At 46.2% G+C, this 21,912-nt stretch overlaps 1 protein-coding gene and 1 pseudogene across 1 annotated transcript; both read left to right on the top strand.

The window, feature by feature from the left end:
- The first annotated feature begins 7,548 nt into the window (after positions 1-7,548).
- On the top strand, positions 7,549-12,161 carry LOC100272511 (uncharacterized). The gene is made up of 4 exons (NM_001348794.1): positions 7,549-7,890; positions 8,020-9,180; positions 10,930-11,696; positions 11,804-12,161. Exons 2-4 carry the CDS (start codon positions 8,110-8,112, stop codon positions 11,898-11,900), a joined length of 1,935 nt encoding a protein of 644 aa, NP_001335723.1. The 5' UTR covers positions 7,549-7,890; positions 8,020-8,109; the 3' UTR covers positions 11,901-12,161.
- Positions 12,162-14,546: 2,385 nt separating this feature from the next.
- LOC103628096 (homeobox-leucine zipper protein HOX9-like) overlaps positions 14,547-21,912 on the top strand; it is a 58,029-nt pseudogene continuing 50,663 nt past the window's right edge.

Here is a 21,912-nt window from a genome sequence, read left to right as displayed (position 1 = left end):
CATTTCTCGACAACGAGCTCAGGGAAGGTGTTTTTTGGACCTTCGGCATTCTGAAGCCTTCGAGTTTTTTCGCTGATCGAGCTCGTTACGAAAAACGATCTAGCACCGCGAAGGGGCTACTGTTGGAGGCCTTCTTCTCCGCCAAAGGTTCTCTAAGCAAAAACACCTTCGGCAAGATGACATGCAAACAAGCGTGACGTGAGGTTGTATGCCGAAGCTACCATCAAAAGAGCTTCGGCATGATGATACCCTTGAGACGAAGGGTGGCACCGACTTAAAGAGGAAAAGACCACATAGTCCTTGATATTTTGTATCATGATTATGATTAGTTGTCAAGGGCATAAATGTAATTTTGTCCGGGCTGCGTCCTGTGTCTATAAATAGATGAACAGTACCCCTGTATTGTTCACGCTGACTTGTATTCACTTGCACGTCACTCTTGGATTCTTACCTTCTGTCGAGCCGAATGTATAAATGTAACTTATATCATTAATATATGTTCATGATCATATAATGAGAATATAAATAATCTAATGATTTAATATGATTACTCATATTCCTTATATGTAACATATGTCCCTGCTTTCCATTACATATTAAGATGATGAAGGTATGTCCTTCATAACCTTCGTCTAAAGATCATTATATCCTAAGGGAGATAATGCTTCGAAGGACGAAGGTCTTTAACCATTAACATTTGTGTTACCTTGTTCTTAACTCGTAGCATTTGAGAACAAGTGACCAACAGTTGCTACCTCGGAGCTCGTCGTCATTGTTGTGTTCTGGTTATTCTTGACCATTGTGCATGCATTGATGGTTGCTCTCTCTTCCTCTAGGCCACACGCACCTTCTTAGGAATGCCATGTGGTCTAAGACTACTTTGGTCAAAGCTCCCGAGCCAACCTTCCATGCTTTGGACATGGTTGGTCCATGGCTTAGGGTGTGGATTTGGTCCACGAACCTATGGACATAGTCCACGGATTTTCCTTTACAAAAAAAGCAGATAAAAATGTGATACTTATTTTTGTTTTTATATAATTTTATTTTTCATATAGCACCTAACTTTTGTACATTATTCTAATAAAATTTTATAAAAAGTATATTATATATATGTATGCTTCTATCACTTTTGTATTGCATGTTTATATACGGTATTGAGTGTAATTGTATGATTTCTTGTATGCACCGAACAAATTTAGGCGAGAACACCAACATTTGAGTTCGTTGAGCAACAATTTAGGATCAAGGCAAGTTGAGAGCACCTAGAAGGGGGTGAATAAGTGATCCTGTAAAATCAAACACTAAATAGCCACAAACTTGATTATATAAAAGTTAGTGCGAGTTAATGAAGTTGCTATGAAGCGATCTCTTGCGAACAAAACAATCACAGAAGAGCAACACAAGAGACACACAATTTTATCCCGTGGTTCGGCCAAGTAACACTTGCCTACTTCCACGTTGTGGCGTCCCAATTGGACGAGGGTTGCACTCAACCCCTTTCAAGTGATCCAATGATCAACTTGAATACCACAATCTTTTCTCTTTTGAGTATTCTTCCCGTTTGCGAGGAATCTCCACAAGTTGGAGCCTCTCGCCCTTACAATATGGATCACAAATAGAGCACAAGAGTAAGGATGAGAGAGTAACACACGCAAGACCCAAATCCGCAGCACACCCACGCACACAAGCCAAGACTTGAGCTCGAAGCACAACACAGAGAGTTTGCAACTCAAACGGAGCTCAAATCACTAACACAATCGATCAAATGTGTGGAAGTGGAGTCTGGGAGTCTTAGAATGCTTAGAGAAGGCTTGGTGTTTTGCTCCATGCGCCTAGGGGTCCCTTTTATAGCCCCAAGGCAGCTAGGAGCCGTTGGAAACCAACTTGGAAGGCAATTCCTGCCTTCTGTCGAGTGGTGCACCGGACAGTCCGGTGCACCACCGGACAGCTACTGTAGCAGTACGGTGCGCGATTTCTTTCCTTTCCTGGCGCATCTGACCGTTGAGCCGGCGGTCCCGTTGGCACACCGGACAGTCCTATGTGCCCAACCAACCGTTGGCTCGAGCCACGTGTCGCCCGCTGATTTCGCTGCCGACCGTTGGCTCGGGCGGCTCTAACTCATCAGACAGTCTGGTGCACCAACGGACAGTCCGGTGAATTATAGCCGCGATGTCCTCGATGAATTCCCGAGAGCGACGAGTTCGTCGCCGAAGACCTCGGGCGCGGGCACTGAAGACTCACCGGACAGTCCGGTGAATTTTAGCCACGTCGCCCGACCGATTCCCGAGAGCAGCCAGTTCACTGTCGAGCAGCCTGGGGCACCGGACAGTCCGGTGTGCCAGGCTCGAGCTGGTTTTGGCTGTACAGAGCCAACTCTTCTCCATCTCCTTTCTTCTTTTCTTGGCACTATTTCTAGCACTTAGATAAACATGTTAGTATTCAAAAACAATTTACTAAGTCTAGAAACATACCTTGTTCTTTGATTTGCACTTCTCACACATTTAGCACATAAGAACCCAAACATTATGTGTTGGGCATCTAATCACTAAAACACTTAGAAATGGCCCAAGGCCACATTTCCCTTTCACAAGTGTCCTTGACCATACTAATATTATATTTTATAAATGTTTTGTTCGTAAAATTACATGCTTGTGTCAATGAATGTGCACACGATATAAGGTTTACTAGACTTCCACATAATTCATGTACCCTTGTTATTTAAGTATTTGTGGGTAGAAAGGCTTAGCCATATTATACTTTGGATCAGATAGAATTTAATTTGACTAATTCAACTTTTCACCTAGTCAACTAATCATTTAGCAACATGGAGATTAAAGATTTTGGAATCTGGTATGTGAACTGTGTTGGGATACCGATAGTTCAGAAACTACAAGGGATTACCAGTAGTTTCCTTGGTTGTTTTTATCACCTGAATCTTAAGGACCGGTTCATGGAGCAACCGCCCATGAAAACAGTACACCCACAAGCCAAGTATGAACTCAGACCTAGCATAGTAAGTGGTGGAGACCCATTTGGTGCACACTAAACAATGTTGCAGGGGTGGTGAGTTACCCCAAATCCGTCTAAAAAGTGGCGTGTGGAAGATAGGATGGTTAATCTTGATACCCATTTGACATAAGAGGGAGGATCTTCCGGGAAAGGGTTACTTTTGGCATGGTCAACACCTTAGTGAGTGCATACAACCTGGATGAAAAGCTTTAGAGTGAACTCCTTGTCACACATCAAAGAAAGTGTGCAAGTGGCTTGCAACTATGGGCTGGATGGGGATTTTTAGTCATCCAATAATAGAAGACGAAATCACTTCTCTTGGTGAATATGTATAACCTCTATAGAGAGAAAATCGTCATGACGATCGTGCTCACGGTCAAGAGTGGCATAGACCCTCACATGATTAGCTAGGTTATGATTTGGTTGGTTTACTACAAAAACTGTGGCATGATGGATGGTCCTAGTTTTTTAGAGTGTTTGGTGTTGGAGAATCACATAATAAGCAGCTTGAGCAAAAGAACTAAGTCTAGACTTTCTTGACTTTACATACATCTTTTACCATACTTTGTTGAGTGTAATAAGTATTAAAACTTGTTATATACATTGTTGCTCAGTTGAATGTAGTGTCTGAGTGTACGTGAACAAAGACAGTGCTGAAGAACGTCTTGCTACCTGCTCGGTCGAAACCCGTGGAGACCACCATGACTAGTTTTGCTACTATTTGATCTTTTGATGCAGAATTATGTAAGTTTCTATTTTAGACCTATGGGTCATTATGTAATAATTTTGCCGTTATAATACACTGGATATGGTGTGATGTTATCACTAATGACGTCGTTGTGTGCATGTGAGTAACTTCCTAGACATACATATAAGTGCATTCAGTTTCTTCTGAAAACTAGATGTGACATTGATAGATTAACTGTGGTGGATTTATTAGGTCAGTCTGACATGAAAAAAGCTCGACACGTTATGTCATTGCCAGGTTTCCACCGTTCCTTACGGCACCCTCCCTCTCTCTTATTTTTAAATGGTACTAGTCGGTCGCCCGTGCGTTGCGACGACTCACAATAATACCCACATAAACTATCCACCAGAAAGATCTCAAGGTTTTTTTATTGATTGTCTTCGCTCTTCGTATAATATTTTTTATGAACGCACAGGTACCATAGGCAGCAAATCAGAGACCACATCCCTCGCCTCCCCCACTTCCAAGGTTTCATAGAGCAGGAGGGGAAGGGAAGAGGCGAGCATACCTGTTCGTTGTCGGAGAAGGACACGACGAAGACCTGGGTATCTAGAGACGACATAGGTAGTATACCGTTAGATACATATAAGGAGAGAGCACGCAAGCGGGGAAAGAAGCACAGCCGGAGTAGCTCCAAACCGAGAGGCACCCGCACCAGGCGTCAGTCCGAGAATGGCGAGAGAATGTGAGTGTCTTCCCAACCCTGGACCCGCCGAAGCGACACAACACCACCACCAACTCCATAGCATATGCCGACTGCTGCCACGCTACGAGCCTTAATTGTCCAATATCTCAAACCTGAACTCCTCATCACCAAGATAACCTAAGCGTGGCAGGCGCCACCATGTCCTCCTCGACGACACGCACAAAGAAATGCCAGAAGCATGACCAACTCGCCATGTACCCGCGTCGACGAGCGTCGTCCGCTCGCGGCTGCGATCGTAGGCGGGGGGCAGCAGGATGGGGAGGAAAAACAGGACGAAGGCCGGAAAGACGAACGAGACGTTCGACGATGGTGAAAACGATGGTGCACGCATGATGTGAAACATCCTCGTGGACATGCAATAGCCACTGCGTGAGTCGGTGTCGGGGCTGGTGTCGGAAGAATATGGGGAGGAGGCGCCTGCTCCTACGTCCTCTGCCGAGAATGGGGTGGTGCGGAGGTGGAGGCATGAGGGGAGAGAGAAAAGAAGCAGGATGTGGAACGAGGTGGTGGCAATTGAGACGAGGACCATCATTATCGTGCGTAGGTATAGATGGCCAAATGAGCCGTGTCTGGTGAGCCGGCCCGAGGCACGACCCATTTAATAGTGCCTGGGCCAACCTGGCACGAGCGTCGTGCGGTGCTCGGGCCGTAGCCTCGACCCGTAGTGCTGGCCCGACACGATTATTTTTTATTTTACAAAAAATCATATATACATATGTATAATTTATATTCAATATTATAAACATCTGAACATGATTTTCTATTGGTTAGACAGCTTCGCTTAGTGTCTCCTACCCATCTTCTATTAAGGTGTGGGTTCAAACCCCACCTCTTGCATTGCTTTTTAACGTTTTATGCTGATTTAACCAAATGACTCGACGGGTGTGGTTTGTGACGTGGAGGTTGGTAGGTTATTTGTAAAAAAATAACGTGGAACGACCAGTTGGCAGGTTAATTTTAAATAGATGTGAGGGGTTATTTGTAAAAGGTTCAAACCCCACCTCTTGCATCGTTTTTTAACATTTTATGCTGATTTAACCAAATGACTCGACGGATGTGGTTTGGGACGTGGAGGTTGGTAGGTTATTTGTAAAAAAATAACCTGGAACGACCAGGTTAATTTCAAATAGATGTGAGGGGTTATTTGTAAAAAAATGACGCAGAACGACCGTTGAAACTGGTACTTTAAGTATAGTATAGAAAAATCTAAAATTATGTACAAAACCTAGCTAGCCACCACCTAACAGCATAACTCACACTCACACTCACACACAGTGGTGGAGCTCCGTAAAAATAACGTCTCGGGCCACTCTACAAATATAACGATGTACTACTCGTTTTTTAATTTTTCGCACTTTAGGGTAGAAACATTTAAAACAATTCAGTGGAACTGTGACAGATAGGAAAAGTGAATCAGACATTTGGGAACAATTACTCACAATAGAGGAGAATCACGGGCACATAGCAGCAGACAGTCAACATTCAGCACACAACGATCGCCGCTCAGGTGGTCGCTGCCCATTGGCCAGGGAGGCGCTCCGCCCTCGCCTATGAATAAGAAAAGAAAGGGAATCAGGTTGGGGAAGTTGTATAGTTTGGGAGAAGATGTAATGGCAAGGGCGGATTTGGGCGGTGGCGCGGCGCTAGTGCAGGCCGCGCGCGTCATTGCTATAGGGTCGAAGGGACGCTGGAGGCAGGCCGACGGAGGTGGAGGTCGGACTGGCGGTGGCGGATGCCTGAGTCAGAGCCCGCCCGGCCAACTCAGAGGTTGCTGCCTTGTGCCATTACCGGATTCGTAGAGCCTGAAGGTGTGGAGAGCGATGGAGGACTGAATAGAGACGGCGTGCCGATGGCAAATGTAGGAAACACAGCCACGCATGTTTGCGAAATAATTGTAAGAGCCTATGTTTTAGTGACTTGAGCGACTGAGTGAGGCTGCCAGCGCCTGGCTCGATCGGTGCAAGCAGGAGATCTTTTAGACCACATTTTTAGGCTGAAATATATTTTAGACTAATTTTTTGATTGAAAAAGACCTATATATAAAAGGATTTTTAGGCTCGTCCCGGGCCACGGCCCAGGTGGCCCGGGGGCCGGGGCCGAAATTCGCCCCTCCTCACACATGTTGTTCTTGACTGTTGTAACTCTAATTCATATGGACAAAACACTCTGGAGTAGAAGCCTGTACGGAATAAAGCAAACCAATATGGTGACGGTTCCACCCCTCGAATTCAATCGCCGCAATCCGCATGCAATCGTGTGCCGCGTTTACAAATGTGAGCCAGACCGCCCTAGCCCATGGCCTCCCATGATTCAGTTCATGTGCTTGAAACGGCGTGCGTCGGTTCACGCACGCTGTAAGGAGTTTGGAGATCGAATGGACATTCCACATGATGACCCGGTCCGTTTCCAGTCATGGTTTGCTTGCTTGTCCAGGAGACCAGACCACAAATGCGCGAGCTTTCTACACAGGGGCGAGCAGCGTGTGCTCTTCATCAGTCCAGCTGGACCCCGTCGCGGCAACTTTGGCTTCATGCATGCACTGGGCGCCCCCCATCTGTTTGGATCGCAGAAAATTTCGCTGGCCCCTAATAAAATATATAAAAAAGTGTTATTCCAGTACCTCGTCAGGTCCTTTCATAATTAATAAAAAAGAAAACAAACATTACTAGTAGTATTGGCACGCACTGTCTGAAACCGAGTAAAGTCTGTGGGCCAGTTGATGAACCAGCAGGAGGCTGTTGGACTGGCATCTGATCTGATGATGATTGATCATCTCGAGATGGATGAATGAATGAATTCATTCAAACAGACACGACCGTCAAAAACGGAACGGAGTAACCACCACCGCGCGTTGCCCGGCCTCACCCCACCGACAGCCCGGCAGGCTGGGCCCCGCGGGTCATGCTCTCCCGAACCCGATGGTGGTGGGAGTAGGTACTCGCTGTCCCGTGTGCCGCGCAGCTGTTCGCTGTTCGCGCGGGCGCGGCGGATCCGGTGGTGGGGTCGCGCTCCCACACTGGGGCCTGACTGTGGTGCTGTGCTACTGCAGCTGCAGCGGGGAGAGCGGCCCACTCATCAGTCATCACCACAACAAGGTAGAGGCGTCCGAGGCCTCGCCATAATTCCAACCCACTGTGTGTGCCGCTGTAGCAGCGCAGCGCAGCGCGCGCGCCACCACCGTCAACCTCCTGATCTCCCCGCCTCGCCGCCGTCGATTCTTCGCCGTCTTCCTGGGGCTCGGGGGCAGCCGGAGCAAGCTTGGGGGGGTGGTGTCCTCGGACCGACGACAGAGTCGTTGCCCGCGAAGATGCCGGCCCTGGTGTACATTCCTACTCCGCTTTGCCCGGTGCCAGAGCGTTTCTCCCGGAGTAGCGGTTGCGCCGCCTCATGATCTGCCAATTGGAACCCCTGGGCGTGCGCAGAGGAGGTATCGCTCGCTCCTGCTGTCTGTGTCCGTTTCGTTTCAATCGCGTGCTTTTCGTTCAGTTCCGTTTTGTGGGGGTTGCGTGGGGTGGTTTAGTACTTGGGTTCGCGCAAATAACGGGAGACGTTGCAGGTTGCTCTGCAGCTGGACAGTGATCGCGTTTGGTGGGTGTGGCGGCGGTGGAGGAAGACGACACGACGAAGACGAGGAGGTCAGGAGGCCATGAAGGAGGCGGGCGAGGAGAGGTGCCTTGACCCGCAGCTGTGGCACGCGTGCGCCGGCGGCATGGTGCAGATGCCCCCCGTGCGCTCCCGTGTCTACTACTTCCCGCAGGGCCACGCGGAACACGCGCACGGCGGCGGCGGCGCCACGGACCTCGCCGGGGCGCGGGCGCGACCTCTCCCGCCGCTCGTGCTCTGCACCGTCGCCGGGGTGCGCTTCCTGGCCGATCCGGAGACCGACGAGGTCTTCGCCAAGATCCGCCTCGTGCCGGCCGCGCCCGGCGAGGTGGAGTTCGGAGAGCCCCGCGAGTTCGGCATCGACCCCGAGGACGCCCGGGAGAAGCTGTCCTCCTTCGCCAAGACGCTCACGCAGTCCGACGCCAACAACGGCGGCGGCTTCTCCGTGCCGCGCTACTGCGCCGAGACCATCTTCCCCAAGCTCGACTACCGGGCCGACCCGCCGGTGCAGACGGTGCTCGCCAAGGACGTGCACGGGGAGGTCTGGAAGTTCCGCCACATTTTCCGGGGCACGCCGCGCCGGCATTTGCTCACCACGGGATGGAGCGCGTTCGTCAACCAGAAGAAGCTCGTCGCCGGGGACTCCATCGTCTTCCTGCGCACCGAGCATGGCGAGCTGTGCGTCGGGATACGCCGTGCCAAGCGGGTGTCCTGTGGTGGCATGGAGTGCATCTCTGGCTGGAACGCCCCGGTGTACGGGGCCTTGTCGGCGTTCTTGAAGGACGAGGAAGGTAAGATCACTAAGGGTCCTGGTGGGTACATGAGAGGCAGGGGGAAGGTGGAGATCACGGACGTTGTTGAGGCCGCAAGCTTAGCCGCGAGCGGGCAGCCATTTGAGGTGGTGTACTACCCGAGAGCTAGCACTCCAGAGTTTGTTGTGAAGGCTGCATCGGTACAGAACGCGATGAGGAACCAGTGGTGCCCTGGGATGAGGTTCAAGATGGCATTTGAGACAGAGGATTCGTCAAGGATCAGCTGGTTTATGGGGACGATAGCTTCTGCTCAGGTTGCTGACACAATCAGATGGCCAAATTCACCGTGGAGGCTTCTTCAGGTTTTGCTTCATCCCATGTTTCCCATACCTATATGCCATACTTCATTATGAACTGATGATTGCTACTTTTAACTTCCCGTTTGGGGTTAATAATTAATAGGTGTTAGTGTTTCTGGTACCCATAAAATGCTTAATGCCCTGTGAAATTAACTGCTGTTATGGAACTGTTGGTTCAATGTTAATATGGAACATGCAGCGAAATGGCCTCTAGCCGAGTTGGTTAGGTGGTCTGAGTATCACTCCTCAAGTCCTGGTTTTGACTCTCTGTGGGAGCGAATCTCAGGCTGTGGTTAAAAAAATTCCCTCGTCAGTCCCACGCTAAAGCACAGGTCTAACTCTAAGGCCCGGTCGCGGTGGTTTCTCACATGGGCTACGGTGCCACTGTGTATGAGGGTAGGGCAGGGGTTTGAAGGTTTTCTTATCCTGCGTGAGAATGTCTTCTTCTTAATATAATGACCGGGGGCTGTCTTACCCGCAGGTCGAGTTTTTTTGGTTCACACTAGAAGGTGCACCTGAAAGATGACCAACACACAGCGCATGGTGCTCTACCGTTTGTTGCTCACATAAACCATCTGTAAGCCTTCATTAAAAAAAATAAATTATGAAATTGGGCATTTGAGGAATTTTGGGAGAGATACTTAGACAGGCAAAAGCCACATCTCTAGTTGTGTTAGACTAGGATGGGAACAAGTTTTGTACAGTTCTAACCATAAAGAACAGGTTAGAAAACACAACTGTACTACTTTACCTATAGCTATAATGAGCTATACTGTCTGTTTGATTCAGTTACTTTCTCCTCTGGAACATATATTTTTTCAAATTTTAGTATGTTTGGTCAGTCTCTTCTGGTAAATGGTCACTGAGAGCAGTGTTGTCATCTTCTACAGCATTGTTTCTCATCTCCATATATCCTACCATCATAGGTTACAGATTCAATTTGCAGGATCTTTTAGCTATTTAGATTTTTGTGTCTGTTTCTGCACAATTCGGAAGCTGATTAACATTATTTTGTTAGCATCAGGAGGCATTAGGGAACTTTGGAGGTTTTGTTTGATGCGCTTATGAATCCTCCCTTACAAATTTGATCTGCTTTATATGTGTCTAGCTGAAATTGAAATGTGGGGAGCGAACTGATTAACATCCACATATTTCCAACAAAGCATCCATTTATATATATATGTCTCTCGGTCCTGGACTCCTGAATCAATTGGCCCTTTTGTTCCAAGTTAATGACAGTACCTTACACTTTCCCTATATGATCAATGCCCTTATAAGATTGCTAGCCGATCTTTAATTGCAGCATAGCTTTGTACATCTGTACCTTGAGAAAGAAATTGAGACACCAAGCCACCAACAATAATATTGATCAAGCATTTGTTTAACTTTAGTGTGCTGCCTGTTGGTTCTTCATCTGTCCTTACCCTAGCATATTTTCGTTTTTCTTGGAATTGCCTTGGTACATACTACATAGTTTGACAGGCAATGTAGGATTACAAATGTAGGTGTCTTACTAACAGTGTTAAGTGAGACATTTGAATTTTGCCAGCTAATATTGTCTAATGTTATCAATTATAGCAGATGCAGGAAGTGTTCACTTTTGAACACTAAAACAATTTACTTGTGAAATTGGTACACGATTTATTGTTAGATGATGCTTCCTTTATCCTTATTAGCTCTGCTAGCACCAGCGCATTCTAATTGTGTGCACTGTGTCTTTTTGTTTCTTCACATAGCTGCGATTTATTGCAGGTGTCATGGGATGAACCAGACTTGCTGCAGAATGTGAAATGTGTCAATCCATGGCTTGTGGAGATTGTATCAAGCATTCCACCGATTCACCTAGGGACATTTTCTCCACCTAGAAAGAAGTTGCGGGTGGCCCAACATCCAGACTTTCCATTTGAGGGTCAGCTGTTGAATCCAATTTTCCATGGCAACCCACTTGGTCCAAGCAACAGCCCACTTCGCTGTTTCTCGGACATCGCTCCTGCAGGCATACAGGGAGCCAGGCATGCTCAATTTGGTTTACCCCTAACAGACTACCAGCTTAACCAGCTGCACCTCGGTTTCAACCGGCTTGGTGCTATGACTCCGACGCCCCGTATATCCAAGGGTTTTGTGATCAGCAGCGCACCAGCCAGTGAGAGTGTCTCTTGCTTGCTGACAATCGGCACACCACAGGCCACAGAGAAATCTGATGACATAAAGAGACCCCACATAATGCTGTTCGGAAAGCCTATCCTTACTGAGCAGCAGATGGATTCTGGAGGATCGAGGGAAGGCCTATCCCAAGACCGCAAGGCTTCTGAGCTTGGGCTAGAAGACGGGCACTGCAAGGTGTTTATGGAATCAGAGGATGTTGGCCGCACCATTGACCTATCTGTCTTTGGTTCGTACGAAGAGCTGTACGGCCAGTTAGCGGACATGTTTGGAATTGAGAAGGCGGAAATAATGAGGCACCTTTGCTACCGTGATGCTGCTGGTGCTGTCAGGCATACTGGTGAAGAGCCGTTCAAGTGAGTGTTTTCCTTAATGCCATCAGCTTTTATTTACCTGGTATATAATCAGTGTCAACTATATACTAGTGCATTTAAACTATGTTGTGTGTGTGTGTGTGTGACAGTGACTTCATGAAAGTAGCACGGAGGCTCACCATTATAGAGGGCACGGAGGGGAGACCGCAGAAACCTCTCGTGGAATACATGGTCGAGCGGGCTTGATTGCATGGTGGTTCGGACAAGGCAATCTGAAACTTGTGCAAGACTGAGCTTAGAGCGAAGTAACTGCTGTGTGTTTTCATTTGTGTTTGTCTGCCGCCGAAGCAGAATCGCGATGCTTGTCTGGTCGTGTGGAAAACCTTGGTGTACGCTTCGTGACTTGGTCGTTAGAACTCTGTCGTGGTCAGTTGTGTTTTGCTTGGTCGAAGTTGATGAATAACCTCTTTGACGAATTAGCTTGGAATAAAGTTCGAGTTGTTGTGTTATGGTAAGTGCCATGGCAACATGGCAATTCAGTTGTCACTGTCGATTTAGTTAAAATGCGTGTATCTGTTATTACAGTTTGACAACACTTATTCATTTCATCAGCATACTTGTGGCCGGTTATCTATCGCCAGTTTGGGAACACCATCCTTTCAAGAGATTTTTATTTTTTCAAAAAAAAATTAGTTTACTTTTCTTTGGAAAAATATAATATGAATCCGTTAAGAAAATGGAGTTTCTAAACTAGCCTTAAACATGAAAATGGTACGAGTATTTGTTAAGGAGTTGGCGTGAATTCTGAAGCACGCATGCAGATCCGCAGAGCATACTCCTGTGCGTACGTTATGCCATGCGCTTGTCGTTTAAAGGAGTGGATCCTTCACGTGTTTTACACGGGATGGAACCGATGGAGCGTGTGTACGGCGACTGCCCCAAGGCCAGCTCCGCGCGCAGGCAGCAGCTGCTACGCGAGTGCAGCATCCTGTCAAACATCGAGTCCAAGCAGATTGAAGTCTGGTTCCAGAACCGGAGGTGAGCGCGCATCGTCTTCTGTCAACCAGTCACTTAAATCTGGTGGAACCTATCTTCGAGGAAGCGAATCTTGATGAATCCTTTCGTTTCTATTTATCGTACGGATGCGATAGGTAGAAAGGAAGATGAACGACCCCAGGGTAGGGGTTGTTGTGCAAACATGAAAGTCGGTTCTATGCTATTATGAGCAAATGGCTAAAACGTAAGGCGACACAACTAAAAAGATATAGCATTTTCCCTCATTGAGGAGCCCCGCTAGGAAGGGCGGCAACGGCGTGCGCCTGCACTGGGCAGGGTGGCTGCGCTAGCCTCCGGCCAGGAGAGGCGGCGGAGGTGGCGGAATAGAAGGGGCAGTGGTGGATCCGACCGAGAAGGCTGTGGCAGCGATGGATCTAGTCGTGGCGGCGACAAAGAAAAGGGGAGGGTGGCAGGGCACGCCGGATCCAGTCAGGGGGTAGTGGAGCTGGCGAAGGGAGAAGCAAGAAGAATTGGGAGGCGCTGCTGGGCGTCGGCGCAGGCAGGGAGTAGACGACATTGCTAGGGGAGAGCACGTCAGCAGGTCGTGTGGTCGGAAAGAAACCGTAGCGGCAATGGGGACAAGGCGATGATGCTCAGGAAAAGAGAGGGAGTGGCGGGTGGGGGCATGACTAGGGGTGGAAGGGGGTGGCGCGCTAGGCGACGCGGGCGGCTGTAGTTGCGGTCGCGGTCTAGAGGGAGGCGGGCGCGCGTGTGTGTGGCCTGAGGCGACGGCCACCATGGTCGGCAAAGAGATGGGCTCGACAAACATGGGTGCAGGGCCGAGTGGTGCTGCTAGCCAGCAGCCGAGGCAGGGGCAGAGCCGGGTGGCACGGTCGCGACGGAGGGAGGCGCGACTGGGCATGGAGGAAGCCACGCGGGTGGCAGAACGTCGGATCCTCCCGTGCACTCACGTGGCTAGCGGCGGGGAGGCGGTTGCCATGACCGACAACCGGAGAGGGGAGGGCGCCAGGCTCCAGTGCGCTAGGGAAGAGGAGCGCCCGAGCCATGAGTAGGGGGTTGTGAGCGTTTCTGGGAGTGAATGGACGAACCTCTCGGGAACTGCGGCGCAGAAGCAAGTGATTGAGCAAGAGGTGCCCAACGACTGTGGGGTGGGAGGGAGGAGAGGAACCCTAACCTAGCGAGATACCAAGTTAGAAATTGAGATTCCACACGTATTGTATATAGGATGGTTAAATATATAGATCTAGAGAATCCCTAACCCTAAGGCTATCTTCAGCAGTTTACCCATCTTCATACCCATATTCAAACTCCACTCCGCGAACAGTGCAATCTACAGTACAAAACAATGTTTTGAGTGACCATATTAGTGAACTGCTAGAAACAGTCAAATGGACTGGCAGACCACATACATAAATAATATAAGAATACACTAACTTCTTGATGTTGCTAGTCCTGTGCGTGATGATTCTTTTTGTCTGCTCTAACTGAATTTTGCCTCCATTCTTTCATGGTGTTAGGTGTCGTGATAAGTAGCCGGAGTCGACTTGTTGTTCGAGAAAAACCGAAAGTAGTCTCTCTAAGGTGATTCATTCATAATATTTATTTTGTGCGGTTTCAAGATGCTAAAAAGGTATATTTTATAATAGGCTTTTGAGCTCCATTATGTGTACAATGTACTTTATCATTGTTCGAAAAAATCGAAAGCAGTCTCTCGTATGTTATTGTAAGGTGATTCATTCATAGTATTTATTATGCGCGGTTTCAAGATGCTCAAAAGGTATATTTTGTAATCGGTTTTTGAGCTCCATTATGTGTACATCGTACTTCATCAATATAGGAATTATGGACTTAGCGGAGTCTCCAAGGTTCCAAGCCATGAACAGAAAACTGATCGCAATGAACAAGCTTCTCATGGAGGAGAATGAGCAATTGCAGAAGCAGGTTTCCCAGCTGGTTCACGAGAATGTGTACATGAAGCAGCTGCTGCAGAGTGTAAGCCCTGGTTTTGTTAACCAGAAGCCATATCGTGACATTTGTTTTGCATATCTACATGTCCATTGCTGCCTTTCACTTTTCTCCTCTTATACCATCTCTTCACTGCTTACATCCCTCATTGGCAAATGTGTGATTCAAATGTGACCACTCCTGCAAACCTAAGGGACGCGAGTAACCCATCAGGGTAAATAAACCAAAGCTTCCCATGGAACTTTCTCACTTCAATAGGATTTAATAACATACTGTTTACAATAATCATTTTCCTCTTTTGCGCCAGGCTCCTTTCAATTGCATAGAACACCTTTACAAAGTTCCTCTCAAAGGATACATGGACTGCTATTGATTGGGTCCAGATACCCGGGATGAAGGTGGAATGATAACTTTAGGGGCTAGTTTGGAAACTCAATTTCCCACTCAATCCCGGAGGGGATTTAAGTTTCCAAACTAGTATTAGATGTTCCAATATTTCATGCTCTAGCATGAAAACTAAGTTGATTGAAACATGTTTACCTCAATCTCTTTTTTGTGTGATTAGCCTAGTCCAGATTTGTTTGGTATTGTGACCATTTCCCATGGTGGCCATGGTGTTGTTGCTCGTGCCTTTGGTCTTGAGAACCTAGAACCAACAAAGGTAGCTTATGATTCAGCAGTTTGTTCAGAACTTACGGTATCTCAAGTATTTATGTTGTTGGTTTACATGAATACATATTGAAACTCTTGTACCATGGGCAGAGCTCAAGGTCGGCCAACGGGGTTATGCCCCCGTGGCTCAGAATATTTTACCAATTCATTTGAGTATTTGACAGTAGATGTATGAACTGCAAGTCTGAACTAAACATTACACATGACGTAGGTAACTACTGCTCTTGCCTTCTCAATTAGAAATAACCAAAGCGGCGTACACTACACACACTCGCTCGTTGCCCCTACTGAAAGTCACCTAGAGGGGGGTGAATAGGGCGAATCTGAAATTTATAAACTTAAGCACATCTACAAGCCGGGTCAGCGTTAGAAATATGAACGAGTCCGAGAGAGAGGGCGAAAACAAATCGTAAGCGAATAAAGAGTGAGACAAAAGGATTTGTTTTACCGAGGTTCGGTTCTTGCAAACCTACTCCCCGTTGAGGTGGTCACAAAGACCGGGTCTCTTTCAACCCGTTCCCTCTCTCAAACGGTCACTTAGACCGAGTGAGCCTCTCTTCTCAATCAAACGGGACACAAAGTCCCCGCAAGGACCACCACACAATTGGTGTCTCTTGCCTCGGTTACAATTGAGTTGATCACAAGAAAGAATGAGAAAAAGAAGCAACCCAAGCGCAAGAGCTCAATTGAACACGAGTCACTCTCTCACTGGTCACTATTTGATTTGGAATGATTTTTGGACTTGGGAGAGGATTTGATCTCTTTGGTGTGTCTTGTATTGAATGCTATAGCTCTTGTAAGGTGTGGGAAGTCAGAAAACTTGGATGCAATGAATGGTGGGGTGGTTGGGGTATTTATAGCCCCAACCACCAAACTAGTCGTTTGGTGGAGGCTGCTGTCGAATGGCGCACCGGACAGTCCGGTGCGCCACCGGACACTGTCTGGTGCGCCTGCCACATCAGTCGGCCGTTGGATTCCGACCGTTGGAGCTTCTGTCTTCTGGGCCACCGGACAGTCTGGTGGTGCACCAGACAGGTATTGTTTACTGTTCGGTGCGCCATCTGGCTCTGCTCTGACTCTGGCGCGCACTGTAGCGCATTTAATGCCTTCTACATACGACCGTTGGCGCGAAGTAGCCGTTGCTCCGCTGGCACACCGTACAGTCCGGTGCGCCACCGGACAGTCGGGTGAATTATAGCGGAGTGGCTCCCAGAATTCCCGAAGGTGAGCAGTTCGGAGTTGAAGTCCCTGGTGCACCGGACACTGTCCGGTGGTGCACCGGACAGTCCGGTGCGCCAGACCAGGGGACACTTCGGCTGACTTTGCTCTCTTATATTTGAATCCTTTCTCGGTCTCTTTATTGGTTTGTTGTGAACCTTTGGCACCTGTAGAACTCATAATCTAGAGCAAACTAGTTAGTCCAATTATTTGTGTTACTCAATTCAACCACCAAAATCAATTAGGAAAAGGTGTAAGCCTATTTCCCTTTCAATCTCCCCCTTTTTGGTGATTGATGCCAACACAAACCAAAGCAAATATAGAAGTGCATAATTGAACTAGTTTGCATAATTTAAGTGCAAAGGTTACTTAGAATTGAACCAATATATTTTCATATGATGCGCATGGATTGATTTCTTCATTTTTAATATTTTGGACCACGCTTGCACCACATGTTTTGTTTTTTTTGCAAATTCTTTTGTAAATTCTTTTCAAGGTCTTTTGCAAATAGTCAAAGGTAAATGAATAAGATTTTGAGAAGCATTTTCAAGATTTGGAATTTTATCCCCCTGTTTCAAATGCTTTTCCTTTGACTAGACAAAACTCCCCCTCAATGAAATCCTCCTCTTAGTGTTCAAGAGGGTTTTAGATATTAATTTTGAAGAGGGTACACCAATTTGAAATTATATCAATAATAAGATACCAATTTGAAAATCACCATTTGAAAAATCTTTGCTAAACACAACTTTGAATTTTGAAATTGGTGGTGGTGCGGTCCTTTTGCTTTGGGCTAATACTTTCTCCCCCTTTGGCATGAATCGCCAAAAACGGATACTTGAGTGAAATATAAGTCTTTTTACTTTCTCTCCCTATGGTAAATAACATATGGGTGAAGATTATACCAAAGTTGGAGAGCGGCACGGAGCGACGGCGAAGGATGAGTAATTTGATGGAGTGGAGTGGAAGCCTTTTTCTTCGCCGAAGACTCCAATTCCCTTTCAATCTATGACTTAGCATGGAATACACTTGAAAACACATTAGTCATAGCAAAGATATATGATCAAAGGTATATCAATAAGCTATGTGTGCAAAACATCAAAAGAAATTCCTAGAATCAAGAATATTTAGCTCATGCCTAAGTTTGGTAAATATTTGTTCATCTAATGGCTTGGTAAAGTTATCGGCTAATTGTTCTTTGGTGTTAATATATGCAATCTCGATATCCCCCTTTTGTTGGTGATCCCTTAAGAAATGATACCGAATGGCTATGTGTTTAGTGCGGCTACGCTCAACGGGATTATCCGACATGCGGATTGCACTCTCCTTATCACATAGAAGAGGAACTTTGATTAATTTGTAACCATAGTCCCTAAGGGTTTGCCTCATCCAAAGTAATTGCTCGCAACAATGGCCTACGGCAAAATACTCGGCTTCGGCGGTAGAAAGAGCTACGGAATTTTGTTTCTTTGAAGCCCAAGACACCAGAGACCTTCCCAAGAACTGGCAAGTCTCTGATGTGGTCTTTCTATTAATTTTACACCCTGCCCAATCAGCATCGGAATAACCAATTAAATCAAATGTGGATCCCCTGGGGTACCAAAGGCCAAACTTAGGAGTATAAACTAAATATATCAAGATTCGTTTTACGACCCTAAGGTGAAATTCCTTAGGATCGGCTTGGAATCTTGCACACATGCATACGAAAAGCATAATATCCGGTCGAGATGCACATAAGTAAAGCAAAGAACCTATCATCGACCGGTATACCTTTTGATCTACGGATTTACCTCCCGTGTCGAGGTCAAGATGCCCATTGGTTCCCATGGGTGTCTTGATGGGCTTGGCATCCTTCATCCCAAACTTATTTAGAATGTCTTGAATATATTTCGTTTGGCTAATGAAGGTGCCCTCTTGGAGTTGCTTTACTTGAAATCCTAAGAAGTACTTCAACTCTCCCATCATAGACATCTCGAGTTTTTGTGTCATGATCCTACTAAACTCTTCACATGTAGATTCGTTAGTAGACCCAAAAATGATATCATCAACATAGATTTGGCATACAAACAAATCATTTTCAAGTGTTTTGGTAAAGAGTGTAGGATCGGCCTTTTCGACTTTGAAGCCGTTAGTGATAAGAAAATCTCTTAGGCATTCATACCATGCTCTTGGGGCTTGTTTGAGCCCATAAAGCGCCTTAGAGAGTTTGTAAACATGGTTAGGGTACTCACTATCTTCAAAGCCGGGAGGTTGCTCAACATAGACCTCTTCCTTGATTGGTCCATTGAGGAAGGCACTTTTCACGTCCATTTGATAAAGCTTAAAGCCGTGGTAAGTAGCATAGGCAAGTAAAATGCGAATTGACTCAAGCCTAGCTATGGGTGCATAGGTTTCACCGAAATCCAAACCTTCGACTTGTGAATATCCCTTGGCCACAACTCGGGCTTTGTTCCTTGTCACCACACCATGCTCATCTTGCTTGTTGCGGAAGACCCACTTGGTTCCTACAACATTTTGATTAAGACGTGGAACTAAATGCCATACCTCATTCCTAGTGAAGTTGTTGAGCTCCTCTTGCATCGCCACCACCCAATCCGAATCTTGAAGTGCTTCCTCTACCTTGTGTGGCTCAATAGAGGAAACAAAAGAGTAATGTTCACAAAAATGAGCAACACGAGATCGAGTAGTTACCCCCTTTTGAATATCGTCGAGGATGGTGTTCACGGGGTGATCTCATTGAATTGCTTGGTGGACTCTTGGGTGTGGCGGTCTTTGAACTTGTTCATCTTCCTTGTCTTGATTATGGGCATCTCCCCCTTGATCATTTCCCTCCTCTTGAGGTGGCTCATCCTCTTGATCTTCTCCTTCATCATCTTGAGCCTCATCCTCATCTTGGGTTGGTGGAGATGCTTGTATGGAGGAAGATGGTTGATCTTGTGCTTGTGGAGGCTCTTCGGATTCCTTAGGACATACATCCCCAATGGACATGTTCCTTAGTGCGACGCACGAGGCCTATTCATCATCTAGCTCATCAAGATCAACTTGCTCTACTTGAGAGCCGTTAGTCTCATCAAACACAATGTCACAAGAAACTTCAACTAGTCTGGAGGACTTGTTAAAGACTCTATATGCCCTTGTGTTTGAATCATATCCTAGTAAAAAGCCTTCTACAGCCTTAGGAGAAAATTTGGATTTTCTACCTCTTTTAACAAGAATAAAGCATTTGCTACCAAAGACTCTAAAATATGAAACATTTGGCTTTTTACCGGTTAGGAGTTCGTATGATGTCTTCTTGAGGATTCGGTGTAGATATAACCGGTTGATGACGTAGCAGGCGGTGTTGACCGCCTCGTCCCAAAACCGATCCGAAGTCTTGTACTCATCAAGCATGGTTCTTGCCATGTCTAAGAGTTCTATTCTTCCTCTCCACTACACTATTTTGTTCTGGCGTGTAGGGAGAAGAGAACTCATGCTTGATGCCCTCCTCCTCAAGGAAGCCTTCAGTTTGAGAGTTCTTGAACTCCGTCTCGTTGTCGCTTCTTATTTTCTTGATCCTTAAGCCGAACTCATTTTGAGCCCGTCTCAAGAATCCCTTTAAAGTCTCTTGGGTTTGAGATGTTTCCTGCAAAAAGAACACCCAAGTGAAGCGAGAATAATCATCCAAAGTAACTAGACAGTACTTACTCCCGCCGATGCTTATGTAAGCTATCAGGCCGAATAGGTCCATGTGTAGGAGCTCGAGTGACCTGTCAGTCATCATGATGTTCTTGTGTGGATGATGAACACCAACTTGCTTTCCTGCCTGACATGCGCTACAAACCCTGTCTTTCTCAAAATGAACATTTGTTAGTCCCAAAATGTGTTCTCCCTTTAGAAGCTTGTGAAGATTTTTCATTCCAATATGAGCTAGTCGGCGATGCCAGAGCCAGCCCATGTTAGTCTTAGCAATTAAGCAAGTGTCGAGTTCAGCTCTATCAAAATCTACTAAGTATAGCTGACCCTCTAACACTCCCTTAAATGCTACTGAATCATCACTTCTTCTAAAGACAGTAACACCTACATCTGTAAAAAGACAGCTGTAACCCATTTTACATAATTGTGAAACTGAAAGCAAGTTATAATCTAAAGAATCTACAAGAAAAACATTGGAAATGGAATGGTCAGGAGATATAGCAATTTTACCCAATTCTTTGACCAAGCCTTGATTTCCATCCCCGAATGTTATCGCTCTTTGGGGATCTTGGTTTTTCTCATAGGAGGAGAACATCTTCTTCTCCCATGTTGTAGCATCCCAGAAATTCAAATTCTAAAATATTCTCAAACTTGCTCTAAATTCAAAATGAATTTCAAATTTTGTTTCAAGATGTTTGTTTGCAAGTTGATATCAGCAAGTAAAATATAGTGGTCCATATTCTCTCTAAAATCCTCCTCAAAATATCCTACAAATATTTCCCCAGTGATCACCCTCAAACTCTTTCAGAAATACTACCCAAATATTCCACCGATATATCTCCAAGTATTTTCTTCCTAAGAAATACCTTCAGAATCATTTTTCAAGCCCCCACAAATATTTTCTTCATAACTTTCTTCATGCTCATACGTATATGTATGCCTCCGGTGTCATACGGTGGGCTCTACAAGCTAATTACACTCATATAAGACAAATCCATGCTAATCTCCCACTAATCCTCTCATCCCTCCCCCTAATCCCCCCACCATGGCTATAAATAGAGGGGCAAGGGCCTCCTCTCATCCCACCCCAAGCCATTTCATGGCAACTCTCTCCCCCCCACACACACCCACTCCATGTTCCACACAAGCACACACTAGCACAAGGATCGTTCGGTCGTTCTTCGATCGTTCGTCCCCCTGTTCTTAGTTTGTTCGTTCGTTCGTCCGATCGTTCATGGTTCGTTCGTCCGTTCGTCCGATCGTTCGATCGTTCGTCCGTTCGTTCGTCCAAATAATCTTTTTCCTGCTGTTATGCTGCCGAAATTCCGATCGTTCGATCGTTCGTCCGTTCGTTCGTCCAAATAATCTTTTTCCTGTCGTTATGCTGCCGAAATTCCGATCGTTCGTTCGTTCGATCATTCGATCGTTCATCGTTCGTTCATAGTTCCTATCCATCGTTCATCGTTCGTTCATACGAACTATTCACCATCACTATTTACCGTTACTATTTACCGTTAATATTTACCGTTACTTTTTACCGTTACTATTCACTGTTACTATTTACCGTTACTTTTTACCGTTACTTTTTACCGTTACTTATTACCGTTACTATTTACCGTTACTTTTTATCGTTACTATTCACCGTTACTATTTACCATTACTTTTTACCGTTACTTTTTACCGTTACTTTTTACCGATACTATTTACCGTCACTATT

This window comes from Zea mays, chromosome 5 (genome assembly GCF_902167145.1).
Source record: "Zea mays cultivar B73 chromosome 5, Zm-B73-REFERENCE-NAM-5.0, whole genome shotgun sequence".
NCBI classification, from domain to species: Eukaryota; Viridiplantae; Streptophyta; class Magnoliopsida; order Poales; family Poaceae; genus Zea; species Zea mays.
This window is presented reverse-complemented; position numbering and strand designations above follow the sequence as displayed.